The sequence below is a fragment of the Sinocyclocheilus anshuiensis genome, unplaced genomic scaffold (assembly GCF_001515605.1).
Source record: "Sinocyclocheilus anshuiensis isolate Anshui unplaced genomic scaffold, SAMN03320099.WGS_v1.1 scaffold967, whole genome shotgun sequence".
Lineage (NCBI taxonomy): Eukaryota > Metazoa > Chordata > Actinopteri > Cypriniformes > Cyprinidae > Sinocyclocheilus > Sinocyclocheilus anshuiensis.
Genome location: NW_015542427.1, coordinates 422329 through 436225, shown reverse-complemented (window position 1 = coordinate 436225; position 13897 = coordinate 422329). Strand labels below are relative to the sequence as shown.

Sequence of the window (13897 nt, the reverse complement as noted above, 5' to 3'; positions counted from 1 at the left end):
CTTGGAATATTCCAGGGATTTTTGGAAAGTTTCCGGATATTTTCCACCCCTTTGCAACCCTAGTTGTCTGTATCTGTGTATTTTGGCAAGTCTTTTGGCTTAAAGTTCTGTACCAAAATCTTTATTTATTTTCCACACTGGCTAAACAACACCCTCTGGCTGAGCCTGCTACAGTAGCCACGCCCCAAACACTCGCTATTGGCTGCGCAGCGGTATGGCCGTCTTATGTCAATGATCGACAAACATTTTAAGCCTGCCACAGATCACTTTAATTATTTGTTGCCATCAGGATGTGAAGAGAATTTCAACCAGTATAACAAAAAATATTTCTGGAAAAAAATGCCTTCCCTACATTTAATTAAATTCTAAACTTCAAATAATTGAAGACTTTAATGAAAGAGAGAGAATGAGAGAAAAAGGTTTTAAAATCTCATTTTAATGACGGATCAAATACCACAAATCAATATGTATACAAGCACACAACGCTGTGCTGAAACGGTCATGACATAATTCAGTCTGCAGAACATCTCAATGTTATGAAGGACGCTTTTAAAAAGGGAAAAAATAAAATGGGGGAAGGTCAGCCATCAGTTGAAGACTTCTATCTCTTGGGCCAGTTGGGGCGAATCCCTCTGCAAACAGAAATAATCCCATCATATAAATGTTGGTTTTTTTTTTAACCCTGGCAGGGATTAATTTCTTCAGTCTAACTGTCTGTCTGTCTGTCTGTCTGTCTGTGTGTGTGTGTGTGTGTGTGTTACCGGTCAGATTTGGCAGGTACATAAGACATGCTCCTGCCACCCACAGCGCTTTTTTTCTGTCCTTTTTGGTTTTTCTGAGAATCAAAATTGGCTAAAAATCAGTGATCTTGCATAGCTAAATCAAACCAAGCAGATATTTCTATAACCGTAAATGCTTGTCGTTTCAAAACAGGTTAATACCTTCTGCTTGGGTCCATGTGCTTGTCTGTTTGGATCAAACTGTGAACTCTCTTTTGATTTACCTGTGGAAAAAAATACAAGCAATGAAGACAGTGCCCTGAAAACACCAATAGAAAAAAATGACAGAAATGCAAATGCATATGACATAGGCAGATGTCTTACCAGCGAATATTTTAAAATTTGACTGGCTGTAGTCAAAAGGTTTAAAGTCTTGTTCGGGAACTTCAGGCTCTTGAACATTCTTCTTTTTCTGTTTTTTCTGAGCAGGTTTTGTCGACTGATCAGCCACCGATGTCTCACTTTCAGTCTTTGAGACTTTAATGTTTGGTTTAAGACTCTCTTCACCAACATCACTGGCAGCTCTCTCTCTTTTCTGTCCAGCTTGCTTTGCTTCCTAAAAACACAAGATTGTCAAAACCTGAGTGTAGAATGAAGAAATAATCCAATGCAGCTGATACAGTTGGTGAGCTGAAGCTTCCTCACCATTACTTGCTGCCGGACAGTGTGAACATTTTGCAGTGACTCCTGGTAGCTCAGTTTGGCTTTCTTTCGTTCCTCTGAAAGACAGATACAAACATTTAAATGATCACAAAGATGGTGTAATGAAACCTCAGACTACACAGAGTTTCTATAAAACTGCTGTGTTATCTGTACCTTGAGCTTTCTTGGCCTGTTCTTTAGCTTGCCGTTTCTCCTGTGCCTCCTTCTGCTGCTGCTCAACACTCTGTAATTTCCAGCGGTTTCGGATCTGTTTTAAACAGAACAACAAAAATAGTCAATATAAGCTACTTGCCAATTTAACCTGAACCCCTTCACTGCACTGGGAATAATTTTGGAGTATTTGTGACTCCCTGAATCAGATAGGTGCCTTCAGATTCACACCCTTAACACCCCATATTTATATGGTTTTCTGCACATTTGTCTACACCTGTTGTCAAATGTCCTGTCCATTGTAACATATATCTGTTCTGTTAAGCTTAAACATGATAAAAGCATGCCATAAAGAAGAAACGCTAAACATCCCCACTGTGTGTCATGTTAAGAACGGTTTAAAACCATTCAAACTGGAGACATTATTTTGCTATAAGAAAACAAAAAAACTATATACACAATACTAAAACTTCACAATAAATATGTAAATAAATGGTAAATAAGTAAATATAATTTATTTTATTCAATATTTATTACTTAAGTAAATACACTGTGAATAAAAAAACATAGTAAATAAACAGTAAATAAAATAAATACTAAATATAAATCATTTTATATATTAAGAATAACTTATTATAGAATATTATATAAAAGGTACTAAATATATATTTATTAAAATGTATATATAATAAAATATAATTTATATATAAAGTAGGGATGCACTGATACCACTTTTTTCAGAACGAGTCCGATACCGATAATCTATGGCGCATTCATTTTGATTCTTTACACGTGTAATGATGTCCAGTGACTTGTTTGCATTATTTTATTTATTTGTAAGGCTGCTTTATGTTTGATTTATGTTGAAGTGTTTAATGGCTTTTAATGGTGAGACGTTTTTTGTAATCGGGCTCTCAAAAATTATATAAAAATGTGGATTTATCGGCCAACGTATCGATTATCGGCTGTCATATATAAAGAATTATCGGTATCGGTCTAACTTTTCATATCGGTGCATCCCTAGTGTGATGATTAAGATTATAGTGATGTGCATGAATAAACTCAATCCTAACTGAAATGGACATTCCTGATATAAAGCATTCAGAAGACTCAATCCATGACTACTTTCAACATGCAATACAGCAATTAGGGATGCACTGATACCACTTTTTTCAGAACGAGTCCGATACCGATACTTTCATTTTTGGTACTCGCCGATACCGATACCTGTATTTTCACAGCATTTGTAATTTTTTTTAACAAAATAATGTAAAAAAAAAAAAATGTATACATGTCATATTATTATTATTCATGAACGGGCCTGATACCGATACCAGTATCGTATCGGCGCATCCCTAATATAAAGGGATATAATATATATTATATATAAATAATAATAATAACAATTATTATTATTATACATAAAGGGATATAAACAATTATATATAAAGAGGAAAATGTATAAAGAGGAAAAAAAAGAAACTATACCTCATAAATCTTTGAAGAGGGGTCATATTTGGCATTCTTGGATATGTGAATGTCCTTTGATGATAAATACTGAAAACGAGTGTTGAAATGTCAGTGAATAAGTAAGTACACAACACAACTTGACAAAAGGCATGAACTAAACTGAAGTACTGTACCATTCTGAAGGGGTTCTCAAAGGACCCCATGATGCTGTGAGCTTTTTGTTGTGCCACAGTCAGATGAGCAGGAGCTGCTGCCTCCTCCTCCTCCTCCAACACAAATGACACATAACATCCTCAACACACATCAACACTCCCAAAACAGACTATCCAACTGAAGAGGAAGACCATTAACAACTACAAATGTTTCAACATTTTACTAAATTAACTTCCGCTGGACATGCTAAATGACAGACACATAGACAGGTTTCTCGGAATTTATTTTCAAAAGTCCTACCGCGAAGAGGCTGATTTTTGCTGAAGCTATCAGGCCGTGCAAGGATTTCTCCTCTTGGTTCACGCTTTCATCCTCCTCCTCTGAAAACAAAACTCCTGGTTTGATTGGAGTTTCTAAATACATATGTAGAGAAAATATCAATTAGTGGTTTTAAAATAACACAAAGGCAATTTAAGACTCATGAGGTCTGCACAATATCTAGACCTACCAAAGGAGGAAAGGTCCAGGAAATCACTTTCAGACGAGCGGGAGATGTCATGCGGTCCGAACGAAGTAGGCTGTGGCTAGAAGACAACAGCAAAAGGGGCAATAATACAGCTGTTTGGATCCACAGAAAAATGCTGAACATATCTGTCAACACACCTTTCTTTTAGGAGTCATTGATTTCCTCTTTTCAGCAAGTACCTGTGTCTGAAGAGAGACAATATTATTAGTCAATACTGATTTTATACTGTCTAGACTTTCATATTCTGCAAAATTACAAATGATATAATAGAAGTGAAAGAGTCTATGAGCTAACTGGTGTTTGTCTGAGCACACACCTTGAGTAAAGGAGTCTCTCGAGCCTGTTTGAGAAGCTGATGAAGCTCATTGATCTGCTGGCGCACTAGTGCTGGAGTGGGGTTACAGCACGCGATGATGCCCTGAGGCTCCCTAGAGAGGGAACAACACAAGCGTTTATACAGCTTCCTGTGAGGAGCAGCTAGCTCACAGCCTTTAAAAGAATAAAGCATTCAAAGAATAGGGGGAAAAAAAAGGATTTCAAATGCACTAGTCCACTCAAACGAAGCTAAAACAATGGCTTGTTCAGAAATCACCACGGTTATAAAGTCACCCATGTCTACATATCAACATTTTTTTTCAGTAATTTGGCCCATCCTGATAAATGATTATCATAAAATGCTTGCGTTCTTCAAACTATGACACTGTGTGGAGGTTATCCAATCACACTACTGCTCAAACGTTTGGGGTTGGTAAGATTTTTGAAAGAAGTCTCACCAAGGCTGCATTTCTTAGATTAGAAATACAGTAAAATATTAATATTGTGAAATATTACTACAGTATAAAATAATTGATTGGTACACTTCAATATATTTTAAAATGTAATTTATTCCTGTGATCAAAGCTGGATTTTCAGCATCATTACTCCAGTCTTCAGTGTCACATGATCTTTCAGAAATCATTCTAATATGCTGATTTGATGCTCAAGAAACATCTTACTATTATCAATGTTGAAAACAGTTGTGCTGCTTAAAATGTTTGTGGAAATATTTTTTTCAAGATGCTTTGAAGAATAGAAAGTTCAGAAGATTTAATTTGTTTGAAAATAGAAATATTCTATAACATTATAAATGTCTTTACGGTCACTTTTGATCAATTTAATGCATACTTGCAGAATCAATTTCTTAAAAAAAAACTTTTAACGATAGTGTATGTCTACATGGTATACAGCAAAAACAGTTTCATTCTAAGAGTTAATAAGAAAGATGAAAATGCTCATGAAAAACTACAAATTATTTTAGAGAAACACCTTGACGAACACCAAAAGTGGACATCTTTACATGAAAACGTATAGACTACATTTAGGATATGGGCCCTTTAAAACTTACTTTGGAAGCTCCTCGGCGATCTTCATCATCATGTGGTTTGGTAAGACATATCTGTGGAGGAACAACATTCATGAATCATACCAACTACACAGTAACTAGTAATCTGTCCACAGACACATGCAGAGAGATGGTTTGGAGCATTACCCAGTGCTCTCATCGTCCTCCCGTCCCAGTTTATCTCTCCAGGTGTACAGCAGTCTGAATGCCGCCAGCTGCTGCATGTTGAAGCTCTTCTTCTGCTTGCGGTACAGCTCCATGTACGAGTCCTCCGTAAAAATAGGCTTCACATATTTCTAGAGAAACGCATGATGGTTGTGAAAATACAACGAATCACTTGGAAGAGCTGGTTCGTTTAATCGATTCCGTTGAACTGATTCAAAATGATTACCACAACAAAATAAACACATTTGATATGCATTTGGGGTGTTTAATTAGTTGGCATGAAGAAACCTGTCCATACCTTGAGCGAGAGGTCTCTGCTCTTAGCCCAGACCTGCTGAATGAGGGTGGGCTGGCTGTTGCCCGTATCATACAGGTCAGCTCGGACTCGATCGTACACGTACAGCAGATAGTGAGTGTCAGCCTGAGCGTACTTCAACATCTCATCCGGCAACGGTCTACAGACACAAAACACACACTAGTATTACCACAATGTCTGCTACAGCCATCAGACGAACAGAAAAATCGGGGCTTGAGTAGGGTAGTGACGGTGAGGAAATTTTCTCACAGGTTAATCGACGCGTGACAACACCGGTAATACCGGTATCACCATACAACGTCAAACTCACTTTAGTCTATATATAAAACATAGAACTTTTATTAACAAAACAAAACAAATAAAAATACACCATGCTATAGGGCAGGCTATGCCTAATATAAAATAACAAATAACTTACATAAAAGTTTAAATAGGTATACAAAACTGGAAATAGGCTAAAACTGTCGTTCAGTTTTTAATTGTAGTGTCTGTTCTTTTACTGAACTAAATGATTTTTATTACTATAAAAAAATCTAAACTACGGTGGGGGTCGGTGCCGTTGTGGGCAACTGACGTAACCGGTGTTGCGGCTTAACACCCGTATCACCGTCAGCACCGTCTATCGCGGCAAGCCTAGGCTTGAGTTAATTTTGTCTCATAATGAGATTAGATCAATGAGGAACGATATGATGCTGATCAATCTGTGCTAAATGCACTGAACGCTGGGATTACCGTATCCTCCAGTCTGCCAGCTGGTAGCGTTTATCAGAGTTCACACTGCAGTAGACTTTCAGGAGATGGTCAAGGGAGTTTCGGCCGAGGTTTAGGCAACGCGCAGCATGATGGGTGTCAAACATGTTGACCACATAAAGGCCAAAGTCCTTTTGTAGCCACTCGATGTCAGAGTCGGCACCGTGAAACACCTGCAGGAGCAACACGTGACATGCAACATAAACAACAGGAACCACAGCAATCATCAAATGGCATTCACAGCACGTGTTATATCCATAATGTGACACATTTATGAATGAAAATAAACCTTCAGCTGGATATAAATGGAAGGTGGGACTTAATTTAATTTGTTCGATTAATTTTTATTTTTTTACCACGCATGCAGCCTTAGTTACGTAAGGGCAGGGTGCGAACTACGGGGGAGCTTGGCCCCCCTTAATAAGACATGGGCTCCCATGAAAACGGGATTTGTGAAATTTTGGGGGGTCTCAAAAAATATTGACAATGTGTTATTTTGACTTGCAATTTCAGTTTTGTGTAATGTGATCATCTTGGATTATTATGTGTAAAATTGCAAAAATATCATTAATTTGCATTACGGCGATTTAAACCTAATTCACTTCAATAAAGATAACTATACATGCTATTCTTGTCATGAGCATCAAGGTGTGGGGGCGCTGCTGTGCAAATTCCACTCATGTTTAGTACATGAAAAAATATAAACGCTGGACTCTGTGGTCGATTCTGTGTTAAGGTAAGGCATGTTATTCGCAATTATGTGTTGTAGCTGGGTTGTTATAGGTCTGCGATGTCTACTTAGGCCTAACTGAACGGAGGAATTATGGTATTCTTCTGTAGCCTGACGACGAGTAACTTTAACCGTTGTTCATGTGAACTCAAAGACAGCCTGATGCTTTGTTTATAGACTATTTGTGGGTGGCTGTTTGTTGTTTCACCTATCAATTCGTGTCGATAAAGTATAATAGGGTAAATCCTGTATAGTGCTTGCATAAAGCAAGTCGTGCATACACTTGTAGCGGTTATGTATCTTTGTAAGTCATTGTAAGCCCTCTTTTGAGGCATGCGCAAGCACAAGAAACGTTATAAAACGTTTATAATAAAAAAAAACAAGTGGGCTCCCCCAAAGTCCACGGTATAGTTGCTGAGGAATATAATGTAGCGATCTAGTATCTAGGCTATTTTATTAATGAAAATCACGGGGAAGCGTTGACAAGTTTGTGTGTGTTTGCAGCGCAATCAGCGATCTCTGACCTCTCTCTCTGTGTGTGTGTGTGTGTGCAGCGCAATCAGTGATCTCTGACCTCTCTCTGTGTGTGTGTGTGTGCGCGAGTGATGTGTGTTGGTTAGTGTGCATCAATTAAAGCAGCGCATTAATATGGAACGGTGATTAAACTGACTTGGAACTACCTGTGCATTAACCGGTTTTAACGCATACCTGCCAGCCAATCAGAATCCAGTATTCAGACAGACCATGGAATAAATAATCAAAGTCATTATGGAGGTGACTGATTTGTTGCACATAAGGAAACATTATTAGTAAAAAGACCAGGTTTTGTCTTTAGATTTGAATTTGAATATATACATGTATATGCAAATTGAATGACAAGCAACTCCCAAAATTCAGCCTACCATGCATAAACACACACAAGATTTATTTTAATATAACGGAGATACTATTATAACTTTAATCTTTATATTTTCATTTGAGTAAGTTTTACTAATTATGTTGTTTTTGTCATTTTTATAAGCTTTTTTTTTTTTTTTTTAAATGTCTATATAGTTTTTAATTTTTATTTCAGTTTTAGTTATTTTAGCACAAATTTGCTTTGGCAACTAAATGTTTTTTTTATATATATATTTTATTTCAGTTAATGTTTATTTTATTTCAAGTGGCATAAATGTTTTTATGCTTTTAGTTTTAGTTAGATATAATAACCTTAACACACACACAAATCGAAGTGGGTAAATCTAATAGAAGAGCATAATATTAAAGTCAATCACCTTCATGATGGCAGGGTCGGTGAAAGTCTCGTTTAAGATGTACATTTCACTGCGCAGCTCCAGCGTGTCTATGAGGAAATCTTCCTCTCGTGTTGATATCTGCATCAGACACGTGATTCCCAGAAAGCTTCTGTAGGAATGATGCTGTAGACAGAGAATTTGTGCGAATTATAAACACCTAAAGTGCTACACGACTAAACAGCATCATGAAAGCCTGAAGCAGTCATACCTCCAGGTCCACAGCGAACTCAGACACCTTGGCTAACTTCTCATTCAAAGCAACAAGGTCATCTAAAGTATTGATGAACTGACAAGTGGACTCGGCAAGAGGTTTATACATCTAAAACACAAAGAAAATGTGACAAAGATTGAAATCACAGTTCCTGGAAAACAACCAGGATGATTAAGCCATTCACCTGGACTTCAGGTTTACACTTCAGACTCTCTGGCATGACCACATGATCCAATTCATACTGATAGGGATGAGAAAACCTGAGAAACAGCATTACAATCCATTTAAAACAAGACTAACATTAAACCCTGATGTAAAATAACTAACAAACAAACAATGGACGGCTTTACACTGGATGAATCTCATAAATGTGTGTCTTACATGTCGTCCACATGCTCTTTTGTTCTCTGCTGATGGATAAAATCAACCAATGCAGCAGGAACATCCAAATCCTCCGGTCTCTCCTTACGGATGTGTTTGTTGGCAAAATCTAGTCATACATTTGGTTACATTTTAGTATTTGAACACATTACTATTTTTATATTTAACTGAATTATTTAATATTAAAATTGGAATAATGGAACTCATTTGAATAATACTAAATTCCATTTTTATTTAATTTATATTATTTCTCTTTTTAATATTATTGCCTGGACCTGCAGATACTATATTACATTAAAATTCATTTTTACTTAAATTAATATTTTCTCTTTTTAATATTACTATCATATTAGTATTTGAACACATTACTATTTTTATTTAATTGAATTATTGTTTAATATTACAATTATTTAAACTCATTTGAATAACATTCAATTCATTATAATTATACATATATATATACATATACACATATATATACACATATACACACACACACACATATATATATATATACGTGTGTGTGTGTATATATATATTTATATCATTATTAATATATATTATTTCTTAATTATAAATATATATTATTTCTCTTTTTAATTTTGTCTGGACCTCCAGATACTGTACTTGTACTAAATAATAGCAGTATACATTTGCAAAAAGCAGTCCACAATGGTAGTGAAAAACAGAAAGGAAATATGATGCTAACAATGCGGGTTTCTTTACACACTCACATGATGGCAGAGGTTTAACTGCATTGGGTTTGATGAAAATTCTGGAGACAAACGGAGTGTTGCTGTTATCCACTTTGTCCTTGAACTTGAGCTGTGGCCGCTGAATGTTTTTGGCATGTAGAAGGTGAAAGGTCTCCTCCCTGCGCTCTCCTCCCTGCAAGGACAAGAAAAGCTGCCTTCATGCCAGACCTGCTCCACAGTGACCAGCCAGACTTTGTCAAAACATGTGATCAAATTAAACTAACTCACAGGACACATTCTCTCCCTCCCACAAAGATTTTCTTGAGTTAAAAGAAGGATGAGCTGAGAAACTAACCCTGCGATTCCAGCTGGACACGACGATCTTTGGCGGCTGATATCCTGCAGGCATCACCGGCTGCTGTGTGCGACTCACACCAGAGGCCTCGTCCAGGAGGATGCCCTGAACACAGATCACACGCCAATCAGCAGTGTTACACAAAGACTTGCAGCACTAGACTAACAGTATATAAGCACTCTGTATATTATAAACATGCTCTGCTTTTATATTGTCTGCTGCTTTAAATGCTCGAGTTCTTTAAAGTCGGGTGGATTCTGATTGGCTGAAATGTTTCTTTGATCAATTATCAGCTGTGGTGTGGACTTCCCTGCTATTCTCTTAGAGCTAGAAGAACAGTCAATAATACTTAATAGCTACCGTTATCGTCCTAGGTGTGAATGGGCGTTAAAGACAGACAGAAACCAGAAGACCTGAACCTTGAATCTCAATGCTGTCACAGTGCAAGACTCGTACCACTTTCTCAAGGACGGCATCGTTTGAGTCCACCACCAGGTCAAACCTGTCCTCCAGCCCAGTCAGTCTGTTCCTGTCGCTCATGTGAGACCGACAGCCATGATGCTGCATTATCTGGCTCATACTGTCAGAGAAATACACACAGATATAGAACTCAAATTTACAGACACTGACATCATTTATATACTGTCAAACTAAAGGCATTTAGTCATGTTTCTAAAAGCCCAAACAGAAGTAATGTTTTTCTTGAAGATCTCTAGAAACAGGTAACCTTGTATAGACCTATAAAGGAAAAATGTAAAATAACAAAGAAAGAAATGTAGGAATTTTATCCTATATATATATATATATATATATATATAATTGGAATAACATCTGGGAGGTCAATTTAAGACTTTAAATCCTCTTCAGGACCAAGTAAAGAAAATCTAATGAACAAGATGTGTATTAGAAACACTTCATAGTTTGAAAATACAATTTCCAACCAATCTACCTTCTGATCACACAGCAATAAAATGATTTTAAAGTGGCTTTTCCTCAATATTTTTGTCTTGTTTTCCAGCACAGATGTCTAAAGATTCATAAATCAAGATGCATTTATTTGAGAAGCATAATAGTCGTTTCATAATGAAACTGATTAAAATTAAGTGAGATTATGATTAAAAAATCACCTAATATCTGCCAATGAGCTTAGAAAAATCGACTTAATTCAAAATGAAAACAAGTTTTCACACACCACTGACAGATATTTGTTCTTGTTTTAAACAATTAATTTGGTTCAATCTCTCAGAAAAAAAGGACATCATATCTTCAATTTGCATCTCAAGCACATGTATTTTGATTTAAGTGTTTATGTATTTGTATTGAAAAACAAGAAAAAATAACTTCTGAGGAAGACATTATTTTTTAGCAATGCATGCAACATTTAATGCCTTTATGTATAATTGAATGACTATTAAATTAAGACTTTGCTCTGATTTAGGACCTTTTTAACGCTTTAATTTGTGTTACAGCTAATTAAAAACTGCATAAACGCTGAACAAATTTCTTTCTACATTCCTTTAGGATTTTTTCTATAGGACCCCTGAACCCATGCATGAAATTTCAGATTGATCTACTGTGATTTATATCCCATCAGTTCCCCAATAAACAAGTACCTAATTCTTTTAAGCAACAGCAGTACTAGGGGCCATATGAACCCCCGTGAAGCAGTAGTCTACTAGTCTAGTAAGGCTGTTGTACCCGTGTAAGAGCCGGTCTCCCTGTGCGGCGCAGAACTGCTGGAAGGCAGGGAAGCTGCGGTACAGATCAAACTCATCCCCGGCTGCCGGAAGAGCTGCAGACGCTTTGGTGGCCGCGACCACCGCTCCCAGCCCGTGCTGTCAAACACACATCAGCGAACAGCTGCATTCATTTGAGCTTCACATCAAATCTCAAGCGTTACTGCGTGTGCACACATGGCTGCTAGCTCCGCGTTGCGATGTGATTACAGTTATTACAGCGCTGACAACGACATTCACACATTTAAACAATCCACCGACCTTGACGAATGCATTGGCATCCTTAAAGCCCCGACAAAACTCCGTTTCTTCCTCGGTTTCTTCAGCTGGTGAAGAATGATCACTCGGTTTAACACTACTCGAGGAGGCAGCCATAGCGAAAACAGCAAATTGCGATAACTGCAGCCTCGCGAGAATAGCTCTTCTTCTTTGCCAGCACGCGTGTCGACGTTAGCCAATATCGCCACCTGGAGGACAGCTCTGTTACACTTGGCTACCAGAACCTCTTATACAGGTGCATCTCAATAAATTAGAATGTCATGGAAAAGTTCCAATTAAAAGAGCCAAAGACTTAAACTACTTCAGTCTGTGTGCACTGAATTTATTTAATACACAGGTTTCACAATTTGAGTTGAATTACCGAAATAAATGAACTTTTCCACGACATTCTAATTTATTGAGATGCACCTGTAAGTGGGAAAAAGACACTTGGACATACTGATTGAATGCATTGGCAGTTTCCTTTTTGAAAAGGACATTTAAAGGGGCCTGTTTAGTTTTTATATAATTAAACTGCATCCGACTGAAGATGTGGAGGCAAATGTTGATGAGTGATAACGTGACAATTTTGCATAATTCATTATTACATTCATAATTTAGCATTGGGTGAAAATTCATATCATTTACTTATGATATGAAGATATGTATTGAGACAGCCAAGGCTGTAACCATGTTGTAATGGTCTTTCTAGGAATGAAAGATTCACACCGGTGGAATCTGAGGGGGAAAAGGTCCATAGTTTGCATCACAGGATATTACTGTTGTTTCTTGTACATTTCTATTGCAAAACAGTTGTTAAATAATTACTATTAAATTACTATTAAATCGTGTATACCCTGTTAATATATTTCTAATCAAATTCAATAGCGATATTGATACAAATTGTTTATATTTTTATTGAACTTTCAAAATTACAGAATTCAACAGCAACTTCTCGACATATTTCTCACATTTACACATTTTGTAAGTACAAATTGAAACACAATTTAAATATGTTCATTTCATTTAGCAAACTCTAAGGCTGATGATACACAGGGCAACTTTTTGAGCAATGTTACCGGGAAACTTTGGCTAATGTTGCCATCAACGGGCAACCAGGTGAGACACAGGGCCCACACCGATCTTAAGTATCCAGATAGAAATGTGTTACCCATTCTCAATGGGAAAGTGCCCAAGCAACATTGCTCAAAAAAAGTTGATGAATATAAAATTTTCCTAATAACAAAAACAAATCAATAATAAATATTTTTCTTTTAGAAAAGTCATATTCATTTGAATGAAGTAAAACAGATTATATATTTAAGACTATATGCAGTTCATTTTAACACTTAGAAATATTGTGACATCTCAGACCAAAACAAAGATGAACAGGGACATTCAAAAGATAGACTCTCTTTCACAATTACAAAAAGAGCAATTGTAATCTATATCCAGATATATTCTGTGAGCACTTTTAAAAGACACTTCTTTGGTTTTATTTGTAAACAGCATCCAGACTGCATTTAGCATTTATTCAGACATTGGCATTTGTGGAAAGGCTTTTCCATTATTTTTATTATTATTATTATTATTATTATTATTTGGGAATATGTTTTGCTTGGGTTTGTCAGTCATAAAGAAGAACGACCTACAAAATACAAAATATTCTTCATCAATCTTATTATTTTATTAACAAAATTTGATTTACATAAATGTAAATTTTCAAAGCACAAACCAGTTTTGCATGCTCTGCTTTGCTGGCTTAAAACAGTATTTTGCAAAGCAGCTTAAACATCTATCTATCTATCTATCTATCTATCTATCTATCGTGTCTGTCTCTCTGTCTGCCTGCCTGCCTGCCTGCCTGTCTGTCTCTCTGTCTC

At 36.5% G+C, this 13897-nt stretch overlaps 1 protein-coding gene and 1 pseudogene across 4 annotated transcripts; one reads left to right on the top strand and one right to left on the bottom strand.

Moving 5' to 3' along the window:
* Nucleotides 1–418: 418 nt before the first annotated feature.
* Nucleotides 419–12223, bottom strand: exosc10 (exosome component 10). Of its 4 annotated transcripts, none has more exons than XM_016492982.1 (25): nucleotides 12018–12223; nucleotides 11719–11855; nucleotides 10477–10600; nucleotides 10021–10125; nucleotides 9705–9858; nucleotides 8971–9079; nucleotides 8774–8849; nucleotides 8587–8697; nucleotides 8358–8501; nucleotides 6336–6526; nucleotides 5586–5742; nucleotides 5270–5418; nucleotides 5126–5176; nucleotides 4058–4169; nucleotides 3879–3926; nucleotides 3724–3799; nucleotides 3516–3628; nucleotides 3236–3325; nucleotides 3081–3149; nucleotides 1596–1689; nucleotides 1425–1498; nucleotides 1104–1335; nucleotides 942–1003; nucleotides 762–835; nucleotides 419–632 (listed from the first exon to the last, which is right to left on the bottom strand). In XM_016492982.1, the coding sequence occupies exons 1-25, from the start codon at nucleotides 12129–12131 to the stop codon at nucleotides 602–604; spliced, it is 2697 nt and encodes an 898-aa protein (XP_016348468.1). In that variant the 5' UTR covers nucleotides 12132–12223; the 3' UTR covers nucleotides 419–601. The 4 variants fall into 4 exon arrangements, with proteins under 4 accessions (XP_016348468.1, XP_016348467.1, XP_016348469.1 ...); XM_016492981.1 differs by having other exon boundaries at nucleotides 3236–3328; nucleotides 12018–12222; XM_016492983.1 differs by lacking the exon at nucleotides 762–835 and having other exon boundaries at nucleotides 3236–3328.
* The window catches only part of LOC107693542 (glutathione synthetase-like), a 13693-nt pseudogene continuing 6860 nt past the window's right edge, over nucleotides 7065–13897 (top strand).

Excerpts from the sequence above, each read along its gene's own strand:
- exosc10 (XM_016492981.1), bottom strand. The coding sequence starts at position 12,131 with ATGGCTGCCTCCTCGAGTAGTGTTAAACCGAGTGATCATTCTTCACCA. Across the intron at positions 10,126-10,476 it reads ATGCCGTCCTTGAGAAAGTG|GGCATCCTCCTGGACGAGGC; the intron begins GTACGAGTCTTG and ends ATCTGTGTTCAG. Across the intron at positions 1,499-1,595 it reads ACAGGCCAAGAAAGCTCAAG|AGGAACGAAAGAAAGCCAAA; the intron begins GTACAGATAACA and ends TCTGTCTTTCAG.